The sequence below is a fragment of the Lactuca virosa genome, chromosome 5 (assembly GCF_052849685.1).
Source record: "Lactuca virosa cultivar CGN04683 chromosome 5, Lactuca_virosa_CGN04683_v6, whole genome shotgun sequence".
Lineage (NCBI taxonomy): Eukaryota > Viridiplantae > Streptophyta > Magnoliopsida > Asterales > Asteraceae > Lactuca > Lactuca virosa.
Genome location: NC_136430.1, coordinates 276,085,575 through 276,108,475, shown reverse-complemented (window position 1 = coordinate 276,108,475; position 22,901 = coordinate 276,085,575). Strand labels below are relative to the sequence as shown.

Here is a 22,901-nt window from a genome sequence, read left to right as displayed (position 1 = left end):
AACCGAGAACACCCTTTGACCGAGAACACCCTTGGACCGAGAACATGCTTGACCGAAGACCTTGATTTCTCGGTTGGGGATTAGATTGAAATCAAGGTGACTTCGGTGGGGATAGGCCGAAAACTCTCAATTTAAAACGGTGGCACTCCTTCCAAAAAGATAAAATATACATACCAATGCATATATCACATCACCTTTTACCCTATATATATATATATATATATATATATATATATATATATATATATATTAGGTCGAAAACTTCATGCATAAGTCTTAATTCCAACTTCAAATCTCCTCACTATTCTCTCAAAGTTCATAAGAACATATTCATATCTTCAAACAAATTCCAAGTAACCTCAAGTATTCCCAAGAAAATCTTAAAACATCCCCAGGAAAACAAAACACTTCAAGTTAATTCTTAGGAAACTTGTAAGTCCTCTTGTTCTATCTAGTGTTATTATAACACTTACATATTAGTTTATCTAATTTACACATGTTATTATGTGTTCAAAACAAATTAGGATACGACTATATTCACGTGTTCTAACTTGAAGAACGTTACTATCATTTCGTTATCCAGCCAAGAACACACACGGGGTGAGTTCATACCCCTACATTTTCCATGATTTTTCTATGTTTTAGGGGAGGAATACAAGTAAAATACAAGAAAAGTGGTGTTAAAATATACAATATGACTACACATATTTTACTACCGTTTGTGCAAAAATGCTAAAATACACGAAATAGATTTATTCCAAATTCGCAAGCATATATATGCAAAGTTTTGCTAAAATTTGCAAAGCTATAAAGTTTTCGTACAAGTACACTATGATTTTCTTACAATATATATACACACACACACACGAAACATACAATTGAATTTCAATAAATAAACCATATTTAAAATAGTTTATAAGACTTTAACCATTTTGTAACATGTTGAGCAAAAAGGGTATAATTATATAAACATACATATATCATTATTTCATTTCATTTTATTATCAGGGTAAATTGATAATAGCATACAAATGATTCATCATTTCAGGGAAATATTTTTATAAACTATAATAGGTATAGTTTATGAGACATACACACTATTTTATCATTTCAAGATACAATACAAAAATAATTATTTCAAAGCATAATTATTTTATACATGTAACTACTATAAAAGGACGATACATGCATTTACAAGAAAAGGAGTTTTTATCATACTACACGTAAACAATCAATATAGCTTTGTAAGACACATCTTCAAGTACTTATCTAAGTACCAACAAAAATCATGTATTATAACCAGAGTCTCTTAGAGGGAGAGCGTGACACTTGTGTATAGATCTATACGCGACTGACAATCCCGCACCTAAACTATTAGCTACAGTTGGACCGACAGGTCTGGGGTGACAAATGTCATACCATTCCGACGCATGGAGAACGTCATACAAACCATCTAGGTCATTAGCATGATTATAATAACTCACAAGGGGTATTAACAATACGTTTGGTTTACGAATACATACATGTCTTCAAATGGTTTTACTTATATAAAACTACATTACACTATTTTCCAGTACAATACAGTTTACATTCTGGAAATATGCATTCAAATGTTTTTATTTATATAAAACTACATTACACTATTTTCCAGTACAATACAGTTTACATTCTGGAAACATGCATTCAAATGGTTTTATAAAGATATAAAACTACATTACACTACTTCTGAGTACAACAATACTATTACATTTTCAGTCTTAGGGTAATTAAGACTACTACATTACATTTAAAAGAAAATATTGGATTTTTCTGGAAGAACACTCTATCATTTTCAAGGAACACAGACATACATTTCTCATACAAAATGCTTACGAACTCACAAACTTAAATGTTGACACTTTTTCAAAACCACTGTATTCCCAAGAAATCAGTAGACAGATACCCACACATGTTTTGTGAAGACGGAGCTTAGCAGTGTTACGTCTTATATTTTTGCCATATGTTTTTTTGGAGTCAAACAAACAATGATTCGAACTCAATGTAAATATTAAATTATTAGTACAATGTTTGTAATGCTTTGATCTCTATTATTCAATTGTTATGATACTGTACATGACGTCATCCACCATTGGACGTTTCCGCCGTTTTACTCGGTTCGGGGGTGTAACAGCGACAACCACACACCATAAACATCGTTTATTGTTCACCGTGGGGCTCACTTTATCATATGTAGGAACCAATGTGAACTCACCTTTTTTATTTTGATTATGCTTGAGGTCATTAATGGAAGCAATCCCACACTCTCGGGAAGAGACCACATACATCCCTTACTTCATTCTTATGGAACTTGGGTATTGGTGTTGCATTACTTGTGACACACAGAGAAGAACATTAATTTTCGATGTTTTAATTTCAAAAAAAGTTAAAAGGACTGAAATGTAAACTAGTATAAATATAGGGGTTCATTTCTAATTACAATTTAACGAACAACAAAACCCCCGTCTTAAACCCCTCCTTATCCCCTCACTTTCTCCCCTCGTCTCTCCAATCCAGCGATGTTCTCTGCTTCCCCCAAGCTACTCTGCCCTTACAGTTTTTCTTTCACAAAATATCCTAATTACCAGCTCCCATTTTCACCCAAAATTCGCTTCCTTTATCCTCACAAACCCCTAATTCGATGTGCCAGAAAAGGGTCCAAACGAACAGGTAAGTCGAGGTACCCATCAGAAAAAAAGAAGCTAAAATCAATCCAACAAACTCAAACCGATATCGATAAGTTCAAAGGGTTTTGGAGGCTTTTCAAACTCGGTGTTCCCATTGATAGAGACGCTGGTAAAGATTTTCTTGATGTGTCTGATGCTTTGCTTGAGGAGGTCGCCAAAGTTCTTGAATTTCCGGTAATTGGGTTAATTTTCTTACATTTGATCAACGCCTATCCATTTTGAAGTTAAATTTTCATCATCGTACTCGACCTTCATTTCATATATGCCAAAATGCAAAAAATACTACTCTGGACGAATTATCGAAATGCAAATGCCAAAAAAAAAACCATTGTACTATGCAACTTTTCTCCATAATTTGCTAATTTTCGGAACAAATATTGCTTTCTTTCCATATATTCACAAGATCGACAGCCTGTTTGCAACAAAAAGCAAAGTACAATGGTTCAAAAAATCTTTCATTTCTCTATGTATGCAATTCTGGTTTGATTGAGCAAAGCTTCCTATGTTTTTTGTCCAGGTTGCTTCAATGTTACCCCCAGAAGCTTTTACAGTTTTAAGGAAATCCTTTGACGCTAGAAAGGTCAGCTTTTTGCTTTTTCTTTATAACTTTCACTTGTTAACCAACAAAAAATGTCCAAATTTAGCTCATTTCGAAAAAAAAAAAATCAATTTTCAGAGTCAGAAGGAGCCGAAATTTGTGTACACAGTGGAAATGGACGTTGATAAGCTCTTGAATCTTGAACCCCGAACATGGGACTTTATTTCACGCTTAGAACCCAAAATTGGGGTAATCGAGCATACGACTCATGAGAAAGTTATTGGTGATTTAGTTAACATAATACACGATAACAAGAAACTCAACCAAGATAGAGTGAAAGGAGAAAATGGTCATACTAGTTCATTAAATTCTTACAAGCTTCCATCTACTAAAAAGGCAAAAATTGCAGTTGTGGGAAGTGGTCCATCTGGTTTGTTTGCTGCTCTTGTACTTGCAGAGTTTGGTGTTGATGTGACTTTGATAGAAAGAGGGCAACCCGTTGAGAAACGTGGGCGTGATATTGGTGCTTTGGTTGTCAGGCGAATACTGCAAACCGAAAGCAACTTTTGTTTTGGCGAGGTTGCATTTTACATTTTATTACTCATTCATTTTCATACTGTTTCTTTTTGACTTAATGAACTTAATCTGGTAAGTTATACATGGGTGTTTCTTTTTAACTTAATGCAGAAAGAACGAATTCAAAGGAGAAAGTAAGGGAAATGAGGCCTTCTTTGTTAAGGCTATGTTTGGCGTACTAGTTGAAAAGCTAGCTGATAGCTGAAAAACTAGCTGTTATATGAAAAACTAGCTGATAAAATTTGACGTTTGGTAAAACTAGCTGAAAGATATTAAATGCCATAAAAGGACATTTAAAAGAATATGTTTTCTATAATTAATTAAGGGGTATATTTGGAAAATTTTAAATAAAGCTCCTGAAAAGCTAGTGTAAGTAGGCTTTTAAAAAGCTAGCTTATAAGCTACTTTTTGGCTTGCCAAACATGACAACTTAAAAAAGCTTGAAAAATAAGCTGGCTTATCAGCTAGCTATGGCGCGCCAAACACAGCCTAAGTCCTAACCTTTTTTTAAACCTTTCCCTCAATTACCTTTTCTTTTAAAATGTGCTATCATTTTCTCAAATATTATTTAAACATCATTTATCCAGACAACATTTAATGGCCAAAAACGTTGTTATTTATCATGGACTTATGGTTGACAGGGTGGTGCAGGTACTTGGAGTGATGGAAAGTTGGTGACTAGAATTGGGAGGAACAGTGGAAGTGTTTTGTCTGTGAGTCTACTTTCTCCATTCTAGGCAACACACTTGCATATATTTATTCCTAATAGCAACATACATAAATTTCTTTATTGATATTATTAATAGCAATATGTAATGTAACACTCGTAAACATTTTTTCCTCAAAAACTCAGGTTATGAAAACCTTAGTTCGGTTTGGAGCTCCAGAAAGCATCCTGGTTGATGGAAAGCCTCATTTAGGAACCGATAGACTCATACCACTTCTCCGTAACTTTCGACAACATTTACAAGATTTGGGGGTGAGTTACATGTCTTAATTGATTAGGAGGGCATTTTCGTCTTTTGCACAAGAGCAAAATAATCGCAATATTTTGTCTCATTAACTTCTGTCAGTGTCAGTGTCAGTGTCAGTGTCAGTGTCAGTGTCACTGTCTGCGTCAATGTTACTACTGTCTCTGACTCCTGTCACTGTCATTTAATATAATTAATTGAATTTTGTTATTTGCGAAGGTTAACATCAGGTTTGGAAGTAGGGTGGATGATCTAATTGTAGAAAATGGTCATGTGGTTGGAGTGAATGTATCTGATTCAAGTGGAAGATTAGGGTTTAGTAGTGAGAAGCTGGGATTTGATGCAGTTGTTCTTGCAGTTGGGCATTCTGCACGTGATGTATACCAAATGCTTCTTTCTCATAATACGGAATTGGTCCCTAAAGATTTTGCTGTATGTTCCAATTAAACCTTGCATAATACATTTATATTGTGTGAGATAAACTTTTTTTTTTAATAATATATTTTGGACTTGTGTTATCAACAGGTTGGTTTGCGGATTGAGCATCCACAAGAATTGATAAACAGCATTCAGGTTGGAAATATTTTGTGGCAAATTTACTACTTACTCCCTCCATCTGATGAAAATTGCAATGCATCTGACTTAACTCAAGGCATGTTTGGTTGACTGATTCTGTTGAAAAGATTATATGTATAAATATAAATTAAAAAAATATACAAAATTTCCATTCAAAAAATTATATTTATATATAAACCAATCAAAGGAATAGAATTGAATTCTATTCCATTTCCTGTCAACCATATGTATGACAGATTACAATTCTTTCCCCCCCCCCCCCCCCCCCCCCCTCATAGTTTAAAGATTGTTTTGACAACTAGTTCTTCTAATATTTATCAAGTAACTTATTGCAATTTTTATGTGACAAAGGGAGGAAAATGATGTTTTTAAGTGGCATATCTATGTTTTTTCGAAATTTATTTAATCTTTTAAACATATAGTACTCAAAATTGGCCAATGAGGTTCTTAGTGGACGTGGGAAAATACCAGTTGCTGATTACAAGGTTGTTGAATATGTCAAAAGAGAAGACAATAATGATACACCACAAAGGAGTTGTTATTCTTTCTGCATGTGCCCTGGTGGACAGGTAAAATAAAAACATGAATCTTAGGCTGTGTTTGGTTTGTGGATTCCTCCGGAATTGGAATGTGAGATTCCATTCCTTGAGGTGCTTGGTTGGTAAACAAACGGAGTTGAATTCAATTCCATTCTCCTTTTATACCGGAGAGACCAAAACCTCCTTACAAACTCTTCTAACCAAACGCTTGACACATTTCAATTCCTTCAGATTCCAATTCCTTTGACTGATTCCATTCCTTCCAAAATATTTACAGGTGGTTGTAACGAGCATAGATCCATCAGAACTTTGTATAAATGGCATGTCATTTTCTCGAAGAGCATCTAAATGGGCTAATGCTGCACTTGCTGTCACTGTTTCACCAAAGGATTTTAATGATCTTGGTTTTCATGGACCTCTTGCAGGTGTTGACTTTCAGGTACTTCTTTCCATCATCAACATTCATACTCTCTATTACTTTTTCATTTACAAAATCATACAAACTTTTCTACTTAAAAACACGTTTGTATTTTCTTAAAGAGGGAATTCGAACAAAGAGCATCTATCATGGGAGGTGGAAATTTCGTTGTCCCTGTGCAAACCGTTAAAGATTTCATGGATAATAAATTGTCTGGTAAAATTTTGATTTGATTCGTGTCCTTAAGCCCCAGTCTGTTACACTGCAGTCTGCAAACTGCAAATTTTTTGTTTTATCCAAAAAGGTAGAACAAAGTGGGACAGGGATAGCAAAAGACATAAATGCCCTTCCTCTAGAAAGTTTGTTACTCACGGGTTTTTTGTTGTGTCAGCAAGTAATATACCATCATCAAGTTACCGATTAGGGGTGAAGGCAGCAAATCTGCATGAATTGTTTCCTGTTCATATAACAGAGGCGTTGCAGCATTCAATCATGGCGTTTGACCAAGAGGTTTTTTGCTTTGACTTTGCACAATCTTCAAAAAATCCATGAGTTTGAATGTAAATAAATAATGTTTTTTGTTGTATTCAGTTACCAGGATTCATTTCCAGTGATGCCCTTCTTCATGGAGTAGAGGTAATATTCCGTTCAATCATACTCGTTTCCTCCAAAAAGTAATGAATTAACAAAAACATGTTTTCCCCTTTAAGTCTTTACTTTTTACAAATTTGGCCCTCTAAATTATGATATTTTTGCAGACTAGAACTAGTTCTCCTGTCCAGATTCCTAGAAATCCTGACACCTTCGAGAGTGTGTCATTGAGGGGATTATATCCAGTGGGAGAAGGTGCAGGGTATGCAGGTGGGATTGTGAGTGCAGCCGTTGATGGGATGTATGCTGGTTTTGCTTTGGCAAAAAGTCTAGATCTTTACAAAGCTGATGACATCGAATCACTTTTTGGAAGGACTCAAAGTTCTGGATTCAATAAATATTAAACGTAACATACAAAATAGAATTTTATTTGCATAGTCCACAAATTTTGATCCTTTAGAAACACGTTCTCTATGTAACATGACTGTATAAATTGGTAAGAAATCAAATTCGTTGCATAATCTGATAAAAATACTTGATAACTTGACTATACATTTCGTTATATTATGATTAAAAAAAATTATTGTACAACTTCTAGGTTTGTTGAAGGCCTATAAGTGGAATGAAAAGATGGGACTTGTGGTTGTCAATGGTACTTCTAGTGATGCAGTTGGTACAATTGAATTTTTTTAAGTGGACTAAAATTATTAAAATCATCGATTTGTAGGTATTTGCACATGATCTCTCATGATTTTAGCCTCCAAACATGCTTTATGTTCAAGTTTGGAGATGTTTTGTCCTTTTCACATTCAAGTGTTTTTAGTTCCATTTCATGCACTTTTCTTTTATTATATTAAATTATGAATTTGAATGATTGGTAATCATAAAGTAATTGGAAACTTTGATACTAAAAATATTTTATTACCGGTCATTCACAAAGACAAAATGATGGAAACTTGTAGAGCAAAATATGTTTTATAAAATTATTCATTATTTTTAATTGGCAAAATAGTGTTTAGGATTTTAGACTATTAGTTACCTGTTTCCTATTTATGTGGCTTAATATATATATATTTTTATCTATTTTGAAAAACAGTTGGACAAGTTTTGTGGGTATTATTTATTGACGAGCGTGAAAAATTAGTTGTAAGCAATTCAACATTTTGGTAGGAAGCAATGGAGGAGAATTTTGTGTAGATGACACGTGGCATGTCATGGAGACTTAGATGCTTCAATTTTACATCATGGTGGTTGTTATTGTGAAAAGTTAAATGCATTTAATGATTGCAGTTAAGATTTATATAACTGATATAAGTAATGTTGTGTTACATAGCATGTGCTAAAGTTGAATTTTTGTGTGGTTTAAAACTTTATACTAATTATCTTTTGTATACTGGGTTATGGACTTATGGTATGGCTTTCTTCCTCTACTTCGTAAGTAAAGTTTTGTTTGAATTTTGAAATAAAATATTACACCCTTTCAGTTTTTGTCAAAAAAAAAAAAAAAATTGAAAATTATTGTTGTTTGTTTTGAAGTATCTAAAATCTAAATGATATTATTCAACATGTAAAATTTACATTTATACACCTTGAGTTTTGATTATTGACAAACGAGTTCAACTTGTATGTTGAAAGTGTATGTATGTATATTTGGCAACGAGCTTTTGCCTATTTAGATTTTATGAAAAATATCAAATTAAAGAAAACATTTCATTTGGGAGTAGAAGTCTAAAACTTTTATTTTAAACAAAAATTTATAATCTAAAAGTTATTTCAAATAATTTTTGAAAATCTAGCATATTAAACAAAAAAAAAATTTTGTTTCAAAATTTAGATGACATTGATATAATTTATTGTATTTTATAAACTCCGGTTTGGTCAAAATCTTTATACTGGATTTTGCAAATAAACATAAAAAAATGTTACATATTTGACCATAAGAGGTGCACAAATACAGATCCGATCCGATTTGAATCACATAATCATAAATTCTATCCGGATCCAGCCCAAATTCAATCCGGGTTGAGGTGGGCTTGACCGGATTTTATGGTGGATTTGGATATGGACTTTCAAATCTTATATCAAATTTGATTATCTCTAGAACCGGTTATAATCAAGTGGATCGGATAATCCGATCCAAATTGGTCAAAAATCCGGTTTCCAGATTAGATCAAATCCAAATCGGATATCCATTGTTGATAATTTGTATACTTATTTGCATAAAATATACAAAGATTTTTACTATATTTATCGTAATATTTTTTTTACCGGATGAAAAGTCAAAAACATCAAATTTGGTTCTCTTGGTTTAGATATGTAAAGAATATTATGTCTTCTGAAATACAGGATCAAATTGTTAAATAACCTAAATATAAACAATAAAAATCCAAGTTTGTATACGGTTTATAATTAATCCGGTTCCGAATCAAACCGATTCTCAATTTCGGGTTTGCTTTCCACTTCATCGGCAATGAACAGTTCAACACCCCTAATTTATCTTAAGCATAAAAAAGATTATTCCTTGGATTAAAGTTGATGTCTCGTGGCGCCAAAACATACTTTTCCACCTCCTTCAACAACGTCTCCCTGTTCAAATCCTCAGTTTTAACCAATCAAAACTTCAGGATTTAACTCTTCTTATACCTCTCCTCAACTATCCGATCGATCAAATCACCTTTCATGATTTCATCACCATAACTGATCGCTGCTCAGATCACTTTTTCTGATCTCTTTCTGCGTAAGTTTGCATGAATACTGTGTAAATTTCAAATTACTATTATAATTTATACACTGTTAGGATTGTTAGATTCTTATATTTCAATCTCAGTATTGAAAAAAACTACTGACGTGCTTAACTTTTGTGATCAAACTTATTGTCATTAATGATCAATTGAGATTCGCCGTTTTTAATTAGTTTGATTTAATAGTTTTCTAATCTAGGGTTTATGCTAGCATTAATATCTGTAAAAAAAGAAGACAATAGATCCACTTTAAAGTGAAGATCTTATTTCCGTGATGGTATTAAAATAATAATTTTGTAGAACAATGTGTTTTCCACCGATTCTGAGAATTCGGCACTGTTCCGCAAATCAGGGACATGATCTGCAAAATCCAGACATTGTATCATGTAGTGCTCATAACTTCATATAAAATGTTACTCTTGTACTACAAAATTACAAAATTCTGAGGTTTTAATTTTTTTTTTTTATCATATCAGGTTTTTACATCGATATTCGTTCCTCAGTCTTGAAATTTGCAAATTCAATGAGTAAAATAGTTTTTTTTTATCAATCTCCTCATCAAATACTAGATTTCTTTTCATCAATTAATAAGTAAATCCAAAATGGAAAATGAGATTTCAGGAGTTTTCATGATATTAAAAATATTTTCCGATCTGAGGTTCAGACATGCTTTACATGGATTTATGACATTATTCGACCCTTCTTGTTTATATGTATTATAAATATATGTTTGTCTTCGTGAGCTGATTCAATGAATCAATGGAGATAGACAATGATCTTCTTCAGCACATGGTCCTCCATGTTTGTTTCCTCAACCCTTATGATTATATACATTATTACCATCTTAAATTTAATGCAACTATTTGTCTGTTTCTATATAGTTAAACTTTGACTGTAAAAACGTAATCATGGACTTCATCTTTTCAACTCCAATATGTTATATATATAATGAGATTCTGATTGTCTCTCCCTTCCATTTTCCTCTCAATATTCTGAATTAAAAGAAAGAAACTAAACCGATCATAGGAATTGATTCTTCTTCTTTTGTAAGTGTGGTCTGTAAAGTGCAATTTAGTCCTCTTTAAACTTCTGAAAATCTTCTTGATAGATTAGGATTCAGGGAGATATTGTATTCTAAAGACATACACCCAATTACATATCTTTGCTTCAAGCTTCAAGTTTCAAGACAATTCTTATTCTGAGATCTAGTGTACCTGTAAAGTATAAAGAGTAAAGACCTATGCTTTTGATCAACTTTATACCTTTTTGGTCATAACATCTCTTTATCTATTTGTAACAGTTCAATTATGGCGATATAGCATCATCACTCTGTCAAGAAATTTGTTGTTTTTAAGGATCTGGGAAATGTTTTTGATCATATGATAGAAGAGCTTAATCCAATGTGGCCAAATTTAAAGACTAGTGAAGTTAGTTCTAGATACAAATCACCTACACCAAGGCGTTGTCCTTCTCCAAACACAACAAGAACAGCTACAACACCACAAGTATCCACATCAAATAGAGCTATATCTGCAGAAAGAAGACCAAAATTACCATCATACCCCTCAACCCCAATCCATGATACATCTATCAATATGGAAGTGATAACCAGAAAGGCAATTCCTTCACCAATGCGTAGTCTAAGTGTTTCTTTCCAATCTGATTCGTTTTCCATGCCCACTAGTAAGAAAGAGAAGCCACCTCCTCAAGCTCTTTCTGATAGAACCCTAAAGTCATCATCAAATGTATCACAGAAACCTTCTAGAAAGTCTACCCCTGAGAGGAAAAGAAGTCCACTCAAGGGTAAAAATGTCATCGATCAATCGGAAAATTCCAAACCTTTAGAGAGTTTACATTCCAAACTAGTGGAACAACATCGGTGGCCTAGCAGAACAAGTTCTAAATCTAAGCCTTTAGGAAAATCTACAAGCGATCCTGCGAGGGTATTATCGTCATTTTCCGATAAAGGAAAGTTGGAATATGACAATCTACTAAGAATGTCTAATCTTGTTTCTTCAAGGTCTCAATCTTTACCTGTTGTTACACCAAACAAGCCATCTATTTTGGCTTTGAAAAATGTCAGTCCTTCTAGAAGGTCTTGTAGTCCTTTGAGACAACCCTGCAACTCGAATAAAGCTTCTGTTCTCACATTTATTGCTGATATTAAAAAGGGAAAACGAGTTGTTGATCAGATAGAAGATGCTCATTATCTCAGACTACTTCACAATAGACAAATTCAGTGGAGATTTATTAATGCCACTTCAGAAGCTGGCTTCAAGTCCCAGAAATCAACTGCTAAGGTTTGGTTTCTTTATTTCTAAAAGGATTAAATGAAAGAAATAGCAATACACTTTTGTTTGATGTCTTTATTATAGCTAAATTTATTATATTTCATGATGCAGAAATCTTTATTTAATGTGTGGAGAAGTACCTCAGAACTCCATGATTCAGTAGCTGCAAAGAGGATCGAGCTCAATCAGTTGAAACTGAAGCTAAAGCTTTATTCAGTTTTAAATCAACAAGTAATTCATTCTCCCATAACACTTTTTAATAAACCCAATATTATTTCCATATTTATATTGTGATATCTATGGATCAGATGACTTATCTCAATGAATGGGCTTCAATTGAAAAGGAGCACAAACTTGCTTTGTCTGGAGCTAATGAAGATCTAGAGTCAAGCACTCTTCGAGTCCCTGTAACTAGAGGTGCAATGGTATGTCAGTTCTTGAAAATTAAATAGGACAAAAATGTAATTTCAGTGAATAGAAGTTTAATTTTATATTTGTACAGGTGGATATTGAAACTTTGGAGTCTTCTCTTTGTTCAGCTATCCAAGTGATGGAAACAATTGGATCTTCCATACAGTCTACTCTATCAAGGGTGAGATTTGTGTTCATATATACAAAGTTTTTGTATATAATGTTTATAGTTACTGATTTCAAAATCTATATACAGATGGAGGGACCAAATTGTCTGGTATCTGAACTTGCTACTGTGGTATCACATGAAAGAGCTCTTCTTGATGAATGTGAAGTTTTATCGACTTTTGTAGCTTCTTTACAGGTAAAATTGCTTTTATTACCACAAGTTTCAGCATTTGATCATGTCATAGTTCATTAAAAAAAAATTTAATGTTTAATTCTTTTATACTTTATGTTTATACAGGAAAAGGAATACAGCCTTAGGACACACCTAGTACAATTGAAACAAAATTGGACACCTCCATAAGTCTATATCTTCCATCATGGTAACTTACTTATTTTTACCATCTACTAAGGAAGAAAAAGTCTTGAAGAAATTGGTAAAGTCATGGAAAATTGGTGAACATGAGATTTACAGTTTTATCATGTGAAGATATCTCTTATACTGATACATGCCTTGTGGCACAACTAACACAATGAGTATATAGTTTTTTTTAGAAGCGGAAAGATAGAATACAACAATGTTGCAATTAAACTAAGAAATAACGTGTAAATATTACGTGAAAAGAGTTATGATATCATAATATATGTTCTATAGAACGATGAATTTGGTGTATGTTCTAGATTTATATGGTTACTGCAAAAGAATTATTCTTCCATCAACCCCAGAAAGTAGAACGCAGAAAATATGAGGGCAAGAAAAATAAAGACACCTAATGGCCTTTATATAGACATCCTTACAAGTGAGAATCCTAAGGTAACAAAAAAAATGGCTAATAAAGCCTAAAACATAGTAGTCCCATACAAATTGCAACACTTTTAATGCAATGTTTATGGAAAGGTTGCATTTTGTATAAATATCTAACACGATCCACATTGGAAACAAAATTCTCACGTTGTAGCTATCGAATTTTTCATATTCTCTTCGCAAAATACACTAAAATTGTTAGCTTAAAAATATAGAATTTTAATTAGATTGTATTTGTTACACGGATGCAATGGAGTTTGACTGAATTGGAAAGGACAAAACAAACTTTTGTAGGGTTTACTTTATAATAAGAATGAGGGCTTGTGCAAGAGGATATGAATCTTGCCCCTTCACCTCAAAATATGATAACCCTTTCGTCTAAACAATGCATCACCACTTTTGTATCACTACGATATGAATTTCGTCCCTTCACCTCAACTTAGCTTTACCAACTTACTTAATTCATCCTAACGGTTTCATCACTAAATGCAACTTTTCCAAACCCCACCTAATATGCACTATTTACAACCCGAATCGGTGCCCGGAACACAACCCAAACCATCACAAGATATGAGTTCTAAAAATAGTGACAAACAAAATTGACATACAAAGGAGGAAGAGGCATTGTGTTGTGCTTGAGTCAACATTTCCAAGGATAGCATGACTAGGGTACGCTCCGTGTAAGTGCTTTGTAGGAGCTCATTTTGGCCCAATTCCACAACTCAATAGGTCGGGAATACCATAGTGTCAACCAAGTATCTTCAAAGTTCAACAATTTCAACAACATTTTCAACTTGGTGATGGAAAAAAATGGTGCCAACGACATAGACGTTTTGCAAATGGCACTTGTATCGAGTTAAAAGTTTTAGGAAATTGTTTCACCACAAAGGTTGGTATGTACTATGAAATTTACACAAAGTGGATATGGGCTCTACCAATGTCGATTAAAAGAGGAGGCTCCAAAAGGTCAAGGACATCCGACAATTCTGAGTCCAACAATTACACACAAACTTCATGTATGCGTTGTTATATCAACCTTAACTAGGAGTTTTCAAAATATTCGAAAAACAAAAAATCAAACCGAAAAAACAAAATTTTGTGCTGATATTTATGTAAACTGAACCGAAGTTTTTGACATTTCCAATCTGGTTAACCGAACCGTTAAAATCTTCTGTTACAGTTTATGATTTTTTGTCATGGACAGTTAACCGAAAACTTTATTGCCTTAATAATTTATTCAAAATAAGATATGCAAATTGCAATAGAGTAACATATTAATGTTCACTATAGCATGTACAAATTGTTACTAAATGTAAATTAAAAATAAGAAATGACACTATCAATCTATTAGACCAATAACATAACCAATTTTATTAGCAACTAATGCTACGATTTAATTTAAACAACCACGTTTATCTAATATTGCAATGTTCATATGAAAATTACCATAATAAATAAATATTTTTGATGATCTTTGATTAAACTTTAAACATATATTCATCGTTTTAGTTTTTTATTTAATATTGTAGCCAATTATTATCCTTGTTTTGAATATTAACTTTTGAGTTTTTTTAGTTTCGAAAAACATTTTTTAAATCGTAGATGGTTGATAGGTCAACCGAATAACCTAACAAGAAAAACAAAAATAGGTTAACCGAGTTTTTTCAGTTTAGGTTTATGTTTAAGAAATTAACGAACCGATCGTTTCGGTTAACCTTCCGAAATATGATTTCGTTTCGGTTAACCATCCACAAACACCCCTAAAATGATGAAGACAATGACCTTGAATCGGAACAACCTCGACGTCCGATTTGAAGGGATAAAGCGAAAAGAACCACATCATCTTTTTTCAATAACTCTTCAGACGATAAAATTCAGCAACACTTGAAAAATGGACGAACACCTAGCTTTACATAAATAAAAGGTTATGGTGCAAAAGCAAAATGTAGATTTAGAAATCCTTAAAATGAAGACCAATGATTTGCAGGAGAACAACCTTGAAGTGATAAATAAAAACCGTAAGAGATAAATATTTGTAATTTTTATTATGTAATTTTATTTTTTTGAATTAATGAAATGTTTTAGTTTTAGTTAATGTTTATATCTATATATTCTTTTATATAATAAATAATATTTGTATTAAAAATAATAAATTTGGTGTGATAGAAAGTAGTGACCATTGGGTGTGGGCAACACCCTTGAAAATTGAGTTGCCAGAGTAGTAATCAGGGCCGATCCAACACATGGGCGAGTTGGGCCAAGGCCCCTCCCTGGGCCCGTAAGAGTAGTCTAAACCTGTTGTGCATTCAATCGATCATCACTTGCTATCAGAGTTTGATTTTTTTCAAGTTTCAATCTCACAATTTGAGTTCCAACTTTCAAGTTCCTATTAGACATTACAACCTGAAGCACAAGGACAATGAAAGAATTAAAGAAAGGACAATGAAAGAATTAAAGAAAGGACCTGTCACTTGGATTTTTTTGATTTCTAAATGACTTGGATTTTTTTGATTTCTAAATGACTGATTCTCTCCACTCTTCTCTTTAGTAAGTTCTTTTTAGTTTTTCTTTACTTTGTTTTTTTCTTATTTGTTTCTGATTTTTCTTTTCTTTTCTTGATTTGGGTGAATTTTTTTTATCTTACAAGTTGAATTCGAGTTCAGTTAAAAAGAGTTAAAGTCTCATAGATTATATGAGTAATTTAAGTCAAAATCCGATGCTGCTTTGTATCTGGTTCCTCTATTTGAGCTCCAATTTTTAAGTCCAACTGCTACTGCTCTGTATCTAATTCAGGTAAAATTTCTACTCCATTCTCCTTGTTTTTTTAATTTTCTTCAAAGCCTTTATGTTCTTGTTTTTTGATGTGAATCAAGAGGCATAAAGACATTTAATTATTTATTGAACTTATGAGTTCCGATTTTGTCATTTTTACTATCTGGACTGACTTTTAGAGGTAGTAGAAAGGTATAAATTTTTCCTCTGTTTGAATTGAAACCTGCTGCATTCTCGGTTTTTTTTTTTTTTTTTTTTTGTCTTCTAAACTTTTATGGTCTTGTAACTTGATGTGAATCAGAAGCATAAGACATTTAATTATCTATTGAACTTTTGAGTTCTGATTTATGTTTTTTTTTTACTTGGACTTTTAGAGACAGTAGAAAGGTATAAATTTATTCCATTGTTAGTTTCGAAAAATAGATTCTTATTTCTTATTATGTGATTTATTTTTAGATCTCTTGACATCTTGAAAGTGGAAAAACATAAACTTTGGTCGGGTTGTATCTTTCGTTGCTTAACTTTTATAATTAGATTTGTTGAATTTTAAATATGTTTCTCCAAAAAACAAACATCAGATGCTTAAAATAGAAAACAAACAAAAGAACAAGAAGAGTGGAGTATGCAAGAAGAATGGATATGTTCCCTAATATGTTGGTTTCATATAGGATATTGTTGATTGTGCTGGTTACGGTTGTTTCCATGGAAATAAGTTGCTTTCGTGGAAAGAAGTTTTTCAAAATTGAAGCTCTTGAAATCGTATCTTCAAAGTACCATGACTCAAGAAAGATAGAATGGATTAACAATTTTAAGTATCAAAAGTGATTTTTAAAAAATATTGATTATTGTAAAATAAGAGATGTTTTTGCTTCAAAATATACACAGAGACATCGTTTCAGATGATTTTTGTAGGTTTTTGTTTGTACTATTTGTTTGATTATAAAATTTATTGTATTTTATAAATCTTTTATATACATGTTTTCTCTATCGTATCGTATGATACATAATAAGGGTATAAAATTATTATCTCGCACCAGGTAGTAAAAAACAGTGGACCAGTCCTGGGAGTGATGTTGTGATGGATACACTCATCAAGGTGGTTCTATTAATATTTAAATCATCGATTATTTTCAAAGTTTTATTAATTATCGTTAAAAAAATGTTGTGGGTCATCCCAGCTAGACCCTGTTGGTTTTGACACATCAAAAGACGATCTATCTTGACATCTTATTTTATTTGTCGTTTATGAAACTTTTGGTTTTGAGATTAATCTCCAACAAAAATTGTAACACATAATCTTCATTTAGATGATTAATATATTTAAACAAATATGCTATACTTCACCCGCAATGCTATTTGTTAAGTCACCAAATAAGCACATACACCCCTACGTGAGGTATCATTTGCTAAACACCCATAGTGCCTTACATGTGTGTTTGTGTGCCCATACTTGCACACACAAAGGGTCAAAGGAGTGTAGACAAATTAAGATTATATTTACTCACAATTTAAACCAGTGGCGAATCTAGAATAGAATAACACGTGATTCCTAATTAAATGAAGGCGGAAAAACCAAAGAGTCAACGCTATATGTGATAGATCGGGTCGGGTCGAACCAATAAAAAAACGACCAAGTTGTAAAAACTCGAGTTCAACCGGATAGAACAACTAAAAACTAGTAAAATTGGTCTACTTAACCCAATTTGTGCAAAAAAAAAAAAACTACTTTGCACGACCGAGTCTCTTTTCTTTTTAAAGAGTTCATTTGCAACAACCATTTCATATAACCAACAATATGAGATGAGTTGTATTGTTTTTTAAATTTCCTAATAACCATTCATAATTTATTTTTATGATATCAAACAACTTCAACTCTCTCTTTATCTCCGATGTGTGATAGGTTTTGTCGAATAGTATTAGATAGGTCATAATTTTTTTTCAAGATGATTCCTAATTTTTTTTTTCTATAAAAATACTACATAAATTTAAGAAATTAGGTGGGTCCTAGTTGTGAGTGGCTACGCCCCTGATTTAAACCAACCATATTGTTGTAATTACTTTTTTCCCTTGTACTTCTATTCTTGTCTTATATCATTTTAGTTTTTTTAGAATGACCAACAAACATACACCTTTAAGTCTTATTCAACTTTGTTCATCATGAAACTAAACCTCAACGAAATTTAACACATATTCAATCCACATGATATCATTGGGCCAAAAGCCTTTGGTTTATATGATTTTGGTTTGGTTGCATCATGACTAAATATAGTTTCATATGGTCCATAATTGGGTTTTACCAAAAGGACAAAATGGTTTTAAAATATCTACCATAAGAAAAAAAGTCGAAGACTGAGTAAATGTTACAAGATCTTCATACCCAAAACCTTATTAACAATATCTTTAGAAAATCTATATAAAATCCTATGTGCGAATACAATAAAAAATTAAAATCTTGATAAAGGCTGTGATGATTAACAAGCTGAAATACACAATAAAATAATTATACCAAGGTTACTGCTATTGCTACCAAGAACCAAAATGATTATATAATTATCCGCATAATACATGTTTAATTAATCCACTAAAACAAACTATACACAATTCAAGAATCTGTTAAATTTTGAGGAATAAAATTAAAATCTAGAATATCATGGTGATACAGAAGCAGATACTTCAGTCCCAGTTGACTTTTCTTTCTTCTTTGGTGTTTCTTTCTGTTGTAGAATAGCTTTGTTTGGAATCAACACCAATGTCATGTTCCTGTCCCTAAAATTCTTGCTCTCCTCAATCGCTAGCTGCACATTACAATATTCTTATTTTTTTCAAAATTCAAAATACAATGTTGTTGTGCAAAAAGACGTAAATGCCCTTGTCATTTCACGTACCTCCCCTACGTCATCACGGAAACGTCGTATAAGCTCAATCGCATTATTTTTGAACTCGTTTTCACGTCCCTTCAAGTTTACTATTAGTTTCACCTGTCAAATTACCAAAAAGTACACGATAAAAAATCATCACATTTCAATTAACAAACACACACACACAAAGATCATAGGAATTATTTAAAAATTTTAAACCTTGTCACCATCTTTTAGAAACTTCTGAGCAGCCTTCAAACGCACAGTGTAATCATGCACATCGATGTTGTAACTACCAATAAAAATGAAGATAAAAGTTCATATTGTTTTCAATAATTTATTTGCATAAAGATGTGTAGACTAAATACCCCATTTTAAGCTCCTTTTGATCCACACGATGAGCTGGTATGAAATAACATATATTTCTGTCAGTATTTTTTATTTTCTTGTATTAATGAAACTAATATTAAGAGAAATAGGAAATTCACCAGAACTTTTCTTCTGCTGATCTCGTTTCTTCCTTTGTTGCTCATATTTATATTTGCTGTGAAATTTGTTGAAAATGATGATAAATATCAAATAGGATTTGGAATTTTAAAAGAGAGATAAGTAAAATTACAAAGGAGAATATGAGATGCAATTTACTTGTAATCCATCAACTTGACAACAGGAGGATCTGCCTCTGGAGACAATATAACCTACAAAATTAAAATATTTCTATGTTAAAAAAAGAAAGATTTCCACAAAGCAAAGAGATGAAGCAATTAAAGGAATCCAAAACTTTAACATCAAGATAAGTAGATATGGAGAACATAGGACTGAAACTATAGGTCAAAAGGGCTAAAGTAATCAAAGCATTAGCATAAGCATACTAACTAAACACATACCAGGTCAAGTTCAGCATCTTCAGCCATCTGAATAGCAGCAGTTTTAGATACTACACCAACCTACAACAATCATCCAATCAGTCCCAACATAGAGACAAAGAACATTGATGTAAGAAGAAGAAGAAGATGATGATGATGATGCAGAAATACTCACCATGTTTTGTTCCTCATCAATAAGCCTCACAGTACTTGACCTATTTAGAACCAACAATAAGCAGAAAAGAAAGAACATTTCACACTTCTAGAAAAAAAAAGTGCAAATTAAGTTTGCTTTGGATGCTTATTGACATAGGTATAAACCTATTTAGAAGCATTTCAAACAAGCAACCAATTGTACGAACATAAGTCTTTCAGATTTTTTTCGCAAGTAGTGGGTAATCATTAAGCATGATTTTCAATTTGACTTCTAAAAGTTACATTTAACTAAAAAATCGTTGATTTTTGTAGTAAGCGTAGAGTGACGCTCGTTCTGAAATGGTGGTAATACCTGATACTAGAGATATCAAGAGCTGGATCTTCATCAGCAGGCGACTTAGGCCGCCTAGAATCTCCCTGTCGCGAATAACCTCCGCCGCCCCCGCCACCTCCATACCGGCAGGTGATACGACAGCCGCGGGAGATGGAGGAATTAGGGAAGTCAAGGTGGAGATGGGAGAGTTTTGATTGGAAAGCAGAAAGAGAAATTGGTTGTTTGAAAGGTTGGATAGAGCAGCTGGTGGTAACCCCAGCCATTGAATTTCTGCAACACCGCTGCGTCAGTACTTTGAAGGACACCTCTAATGGCAATCCATCATCTTATCCCAGTTTAACAAAGAACATTTAGTTACAATAAGAACCCTGGATTTTCATGGAAGTTGCAATTAAGGACCGTAAAGCTTTTTTTTCTTTTGAAAATGTAACGGAACTTGCTTTTGAAAGTGAAATTACCCAAAAAAATCATTATATTTTTTAGGGTTTTAGTGGCTTAACATCCGTATTTTATTTTGAGAATATGACTTATTAAGGTAATTAACCTTTTGGTTTGTTCACATCTTGGTAATTATGTTTTTTTTACACATTTAGGTAACGAACTTACCGGAAGTGTTAACATATGACCATTATTATCTGCTGTAGCAGGTTACATCCGATCATAATGGTCATATGTGAACACTTTCAACAAGTTATACAAACAAAACCAAAAGTAATAGTAAATTACACGAATGATCCTTGTGGTTTGGGGAAATTTGTGTGTTTGGTCCCTAACTTATTTTTTAACGCTGATGGTATCTACTGTTTATTTTTGTTGCGCGTTTGGTCCCTATCTTACCTAAAAATACTATTTTGCCCTTATTAATTTATTTTTTAATTAATTTTTTTATTTATGTATTTATTTTTTATATATTTAAAAAAATTAATAACCCCGCATATATGTATCTCCTCACCGTAAATCTGAAACCAGATTTGAGAAATTTAATCTGGGTCCCACCGGTTACCATCCCATCTCTCATCCTCCTCAACTTCTATTTCCTTTCAATCTTTAGTGACATCGACATCTTTACCATCCTTTGTTTTTCAGTCCTTCAACTCTGGCGATCCAACGCCACAACCCACTAACGATGAAGAGGCAGTGGGTTGTGGTGTTGGTTTGCCAAAGTTTTTATGATACATCAATCTTGGGGATATTTGTATTTGATACTTGATTTGATATGACTCTGGTCGAAAACAATGGTTTCTTTTAAGTTAAAAATGAAAAAAAATGTCGTGATGTTTGGAATGTTACAAGTTGGTATCAGAGCCCTGGTTTGAGAGAATTGGATGAGCATTCGTGTGAATCCAGACTCAAACTAAGGATATGTAAGGTTTTTTAAATAATTGTCAAATTGAATTCAAATTGTTTTCAAAAGCAACCCAGAAAGGAGGAGATGTGTACGATCAGCCGAAGCAAGAAAGTATACCCCAAGTTACCATATTGTTATTTGTTATTAATGATTATTGATAGAACTGCATGTTAGTGATAGGATAGGGATCTTCAAGGATTGCATGATAGAATTGTCTGATATATGATTCCCGATAGCCTAGGAGGACTTTTTGTATGTTAAATGAAATTGACATCATTACTGTAGTTGTTTAGTGTGTGCATCATAGCTATACATAACTAAGATCTTATAGCCTGAGAATGTTTGATTTAGCCTTATTTCTTGTTCTTGTCTGATGAAGGGCTTAGGGTAGGGTCAAGTATTCGACTGTCTATAGGATCCATTGTTATGTATGATTAACATGCCCGAGTGGCAACAGGGTTGGTGGAAGTTTCATGAGTGAGTATGTGTAGGTAACATGCCTGTTAAGGAATGATTAGCTACTATCGAGATAACGAAAATAGAATGTATGCATATCCTAGTTGTGAATTTGTTGTCGGGTAGTTTGTGATGATACTTGGAACCAATGAGAGTAAGTGTGGAAGGTAGTATGGGCCCGTACTACTGGAAGCATAGGACCCGTATGCATAACAATGAAGTCACAAACCCCGAGGGTTTAACATTTATGTGATGATTATATAGTACGAATGGTGACATTTTCTGATGTATCTATTGTTCTTTTTCAGTATGGTGTTCATGAGAGGATCTGGATCACGATCTGGAGCGTGTGGCCAGGATAGGTCGTGGTTGACTGAGGATCAGATTCGTGAGATGATTGCTGCTGAGATGGCTATTGTGATACAGAGTTCTATCCCGGATCTGTTTGGATCTATCAATACCTGTAACACCCAGAATTAGAAAGGCCAAGAAAGGAAAGGAAAACCCTAAGTCAAAGGGGTCAACTCGTCGAGTCCAAGGAAGAACTCGACGAGTCGAAGCGGGATCCGGGTGGAAGAGTAAGTGACCGACTCGACGAGTCGGTGAGTGGACTCGGCAAGTCTAGTCTGGGTCGGGAAACCCTAATTTCCGGACTTGGTACCCTATTTAAGCATCATTTTAGGCCTCCACCCCAGCCTCCATCACTCCCCTCACCTACTCTCGAAACCCTAAGCAGCCATTGAGTGTCCTTAAGCTTCTCTTGCCA

General features: G+C 33.2%; 3 protein-coding genes across 3 annotated transcripts; 2 read left to right on the top strand and 1 right to left on the bottom strand.

Annotated features, from left to right (window-relative positions):
* Positions 1-2,501: 2,501 nt before the first annotated feature.
* On the top strand, positions 2,502-7,484 carry PDE327 (FAD/NAD(P)-binding oxidoreductase family protein). Its single transcript, XM_079052651.1, has 13 exons — positions 2,502-2,897; positions 3,241-3,303; positions 3,400-3,840; positions 4,479-4,550; positions 4,691-4,816; positions 5,028-5,240; positions 5,334-5,381; positions 5,807-5,953; positions 6,201-6,362; positions 6,464-6,557; positions 6,733-6,851; positions 6,933-6,977; positions 7,100-7,484. The coding sequence occupies exons 1-13, from the start codon at positions 2,556-2,558 to the stop codon at positions 7,334-7,336; spliced, it is 2,109 nt and encodes a 702-aa protein (XP_078908777.1). The 5' UTR covers positions 2,502-2,555; the 3' UTR covers positions 7,337-7,484.
* A 1,960-nt stretch (positions 7,485-9,444) lies between these two features.
* Positions 9,445-13,204, top strand: LOC145115785 (AUGMIN subunit 8-like). Its single transcript, XM_079052144.1, has 7 exons — positions 9,445-9,669; positions 10,974-11,973; positions 12,076-12,195; positions 12,273-12,389; positions 12,467-12,556; positions 12,632-12,739; positions 12,842-13,204. Exons 2-7 carry the CDS (start codon positions 11,053-11,055, stop codon positions 12,902-12,904), a joined length of 1,419 nt encoding a protein of 472 aa, XP_078908270.1. The 5' UTR covers positions 9,445-9,669; positions 10,974-11,052; the 3' UTR covers positions 12,905-13,204.
* Positions 13,205-18,637: 5,433 nt separating this feature from the next.
* LOC145110925 (translation initiation factor IF3-2, chloroplastic-like) lies at positions 18,638-20,653 on the bottom strand. The gene is made up of 9 exons (XM_079047239.1): positions 20,350-20,653; positions 20,017-20,056; positions 19,863-19,922; positions 19,621-19,673; positions 19,464-19,519; positions 19,344-19,377; positions 19,195-19,267; positions 19,003-19,095; positions 18,638-18,912 (listed from the first exon to the last, which is right to left on the bottom strand). Exons 1-9 carry the CDS (start codon positions 20,592-20,594, stop codon positions 18,766-18,768), a joined length of 801 nt encoding a protein of 266 aa, XP_078903365.1. The 5' UTR covers positions 20,595-20,653; the 3' UTR covers positions 18,638-18,765.
* Positions 20,654-22,901: the final 2,248 nt, after the last annotated feature.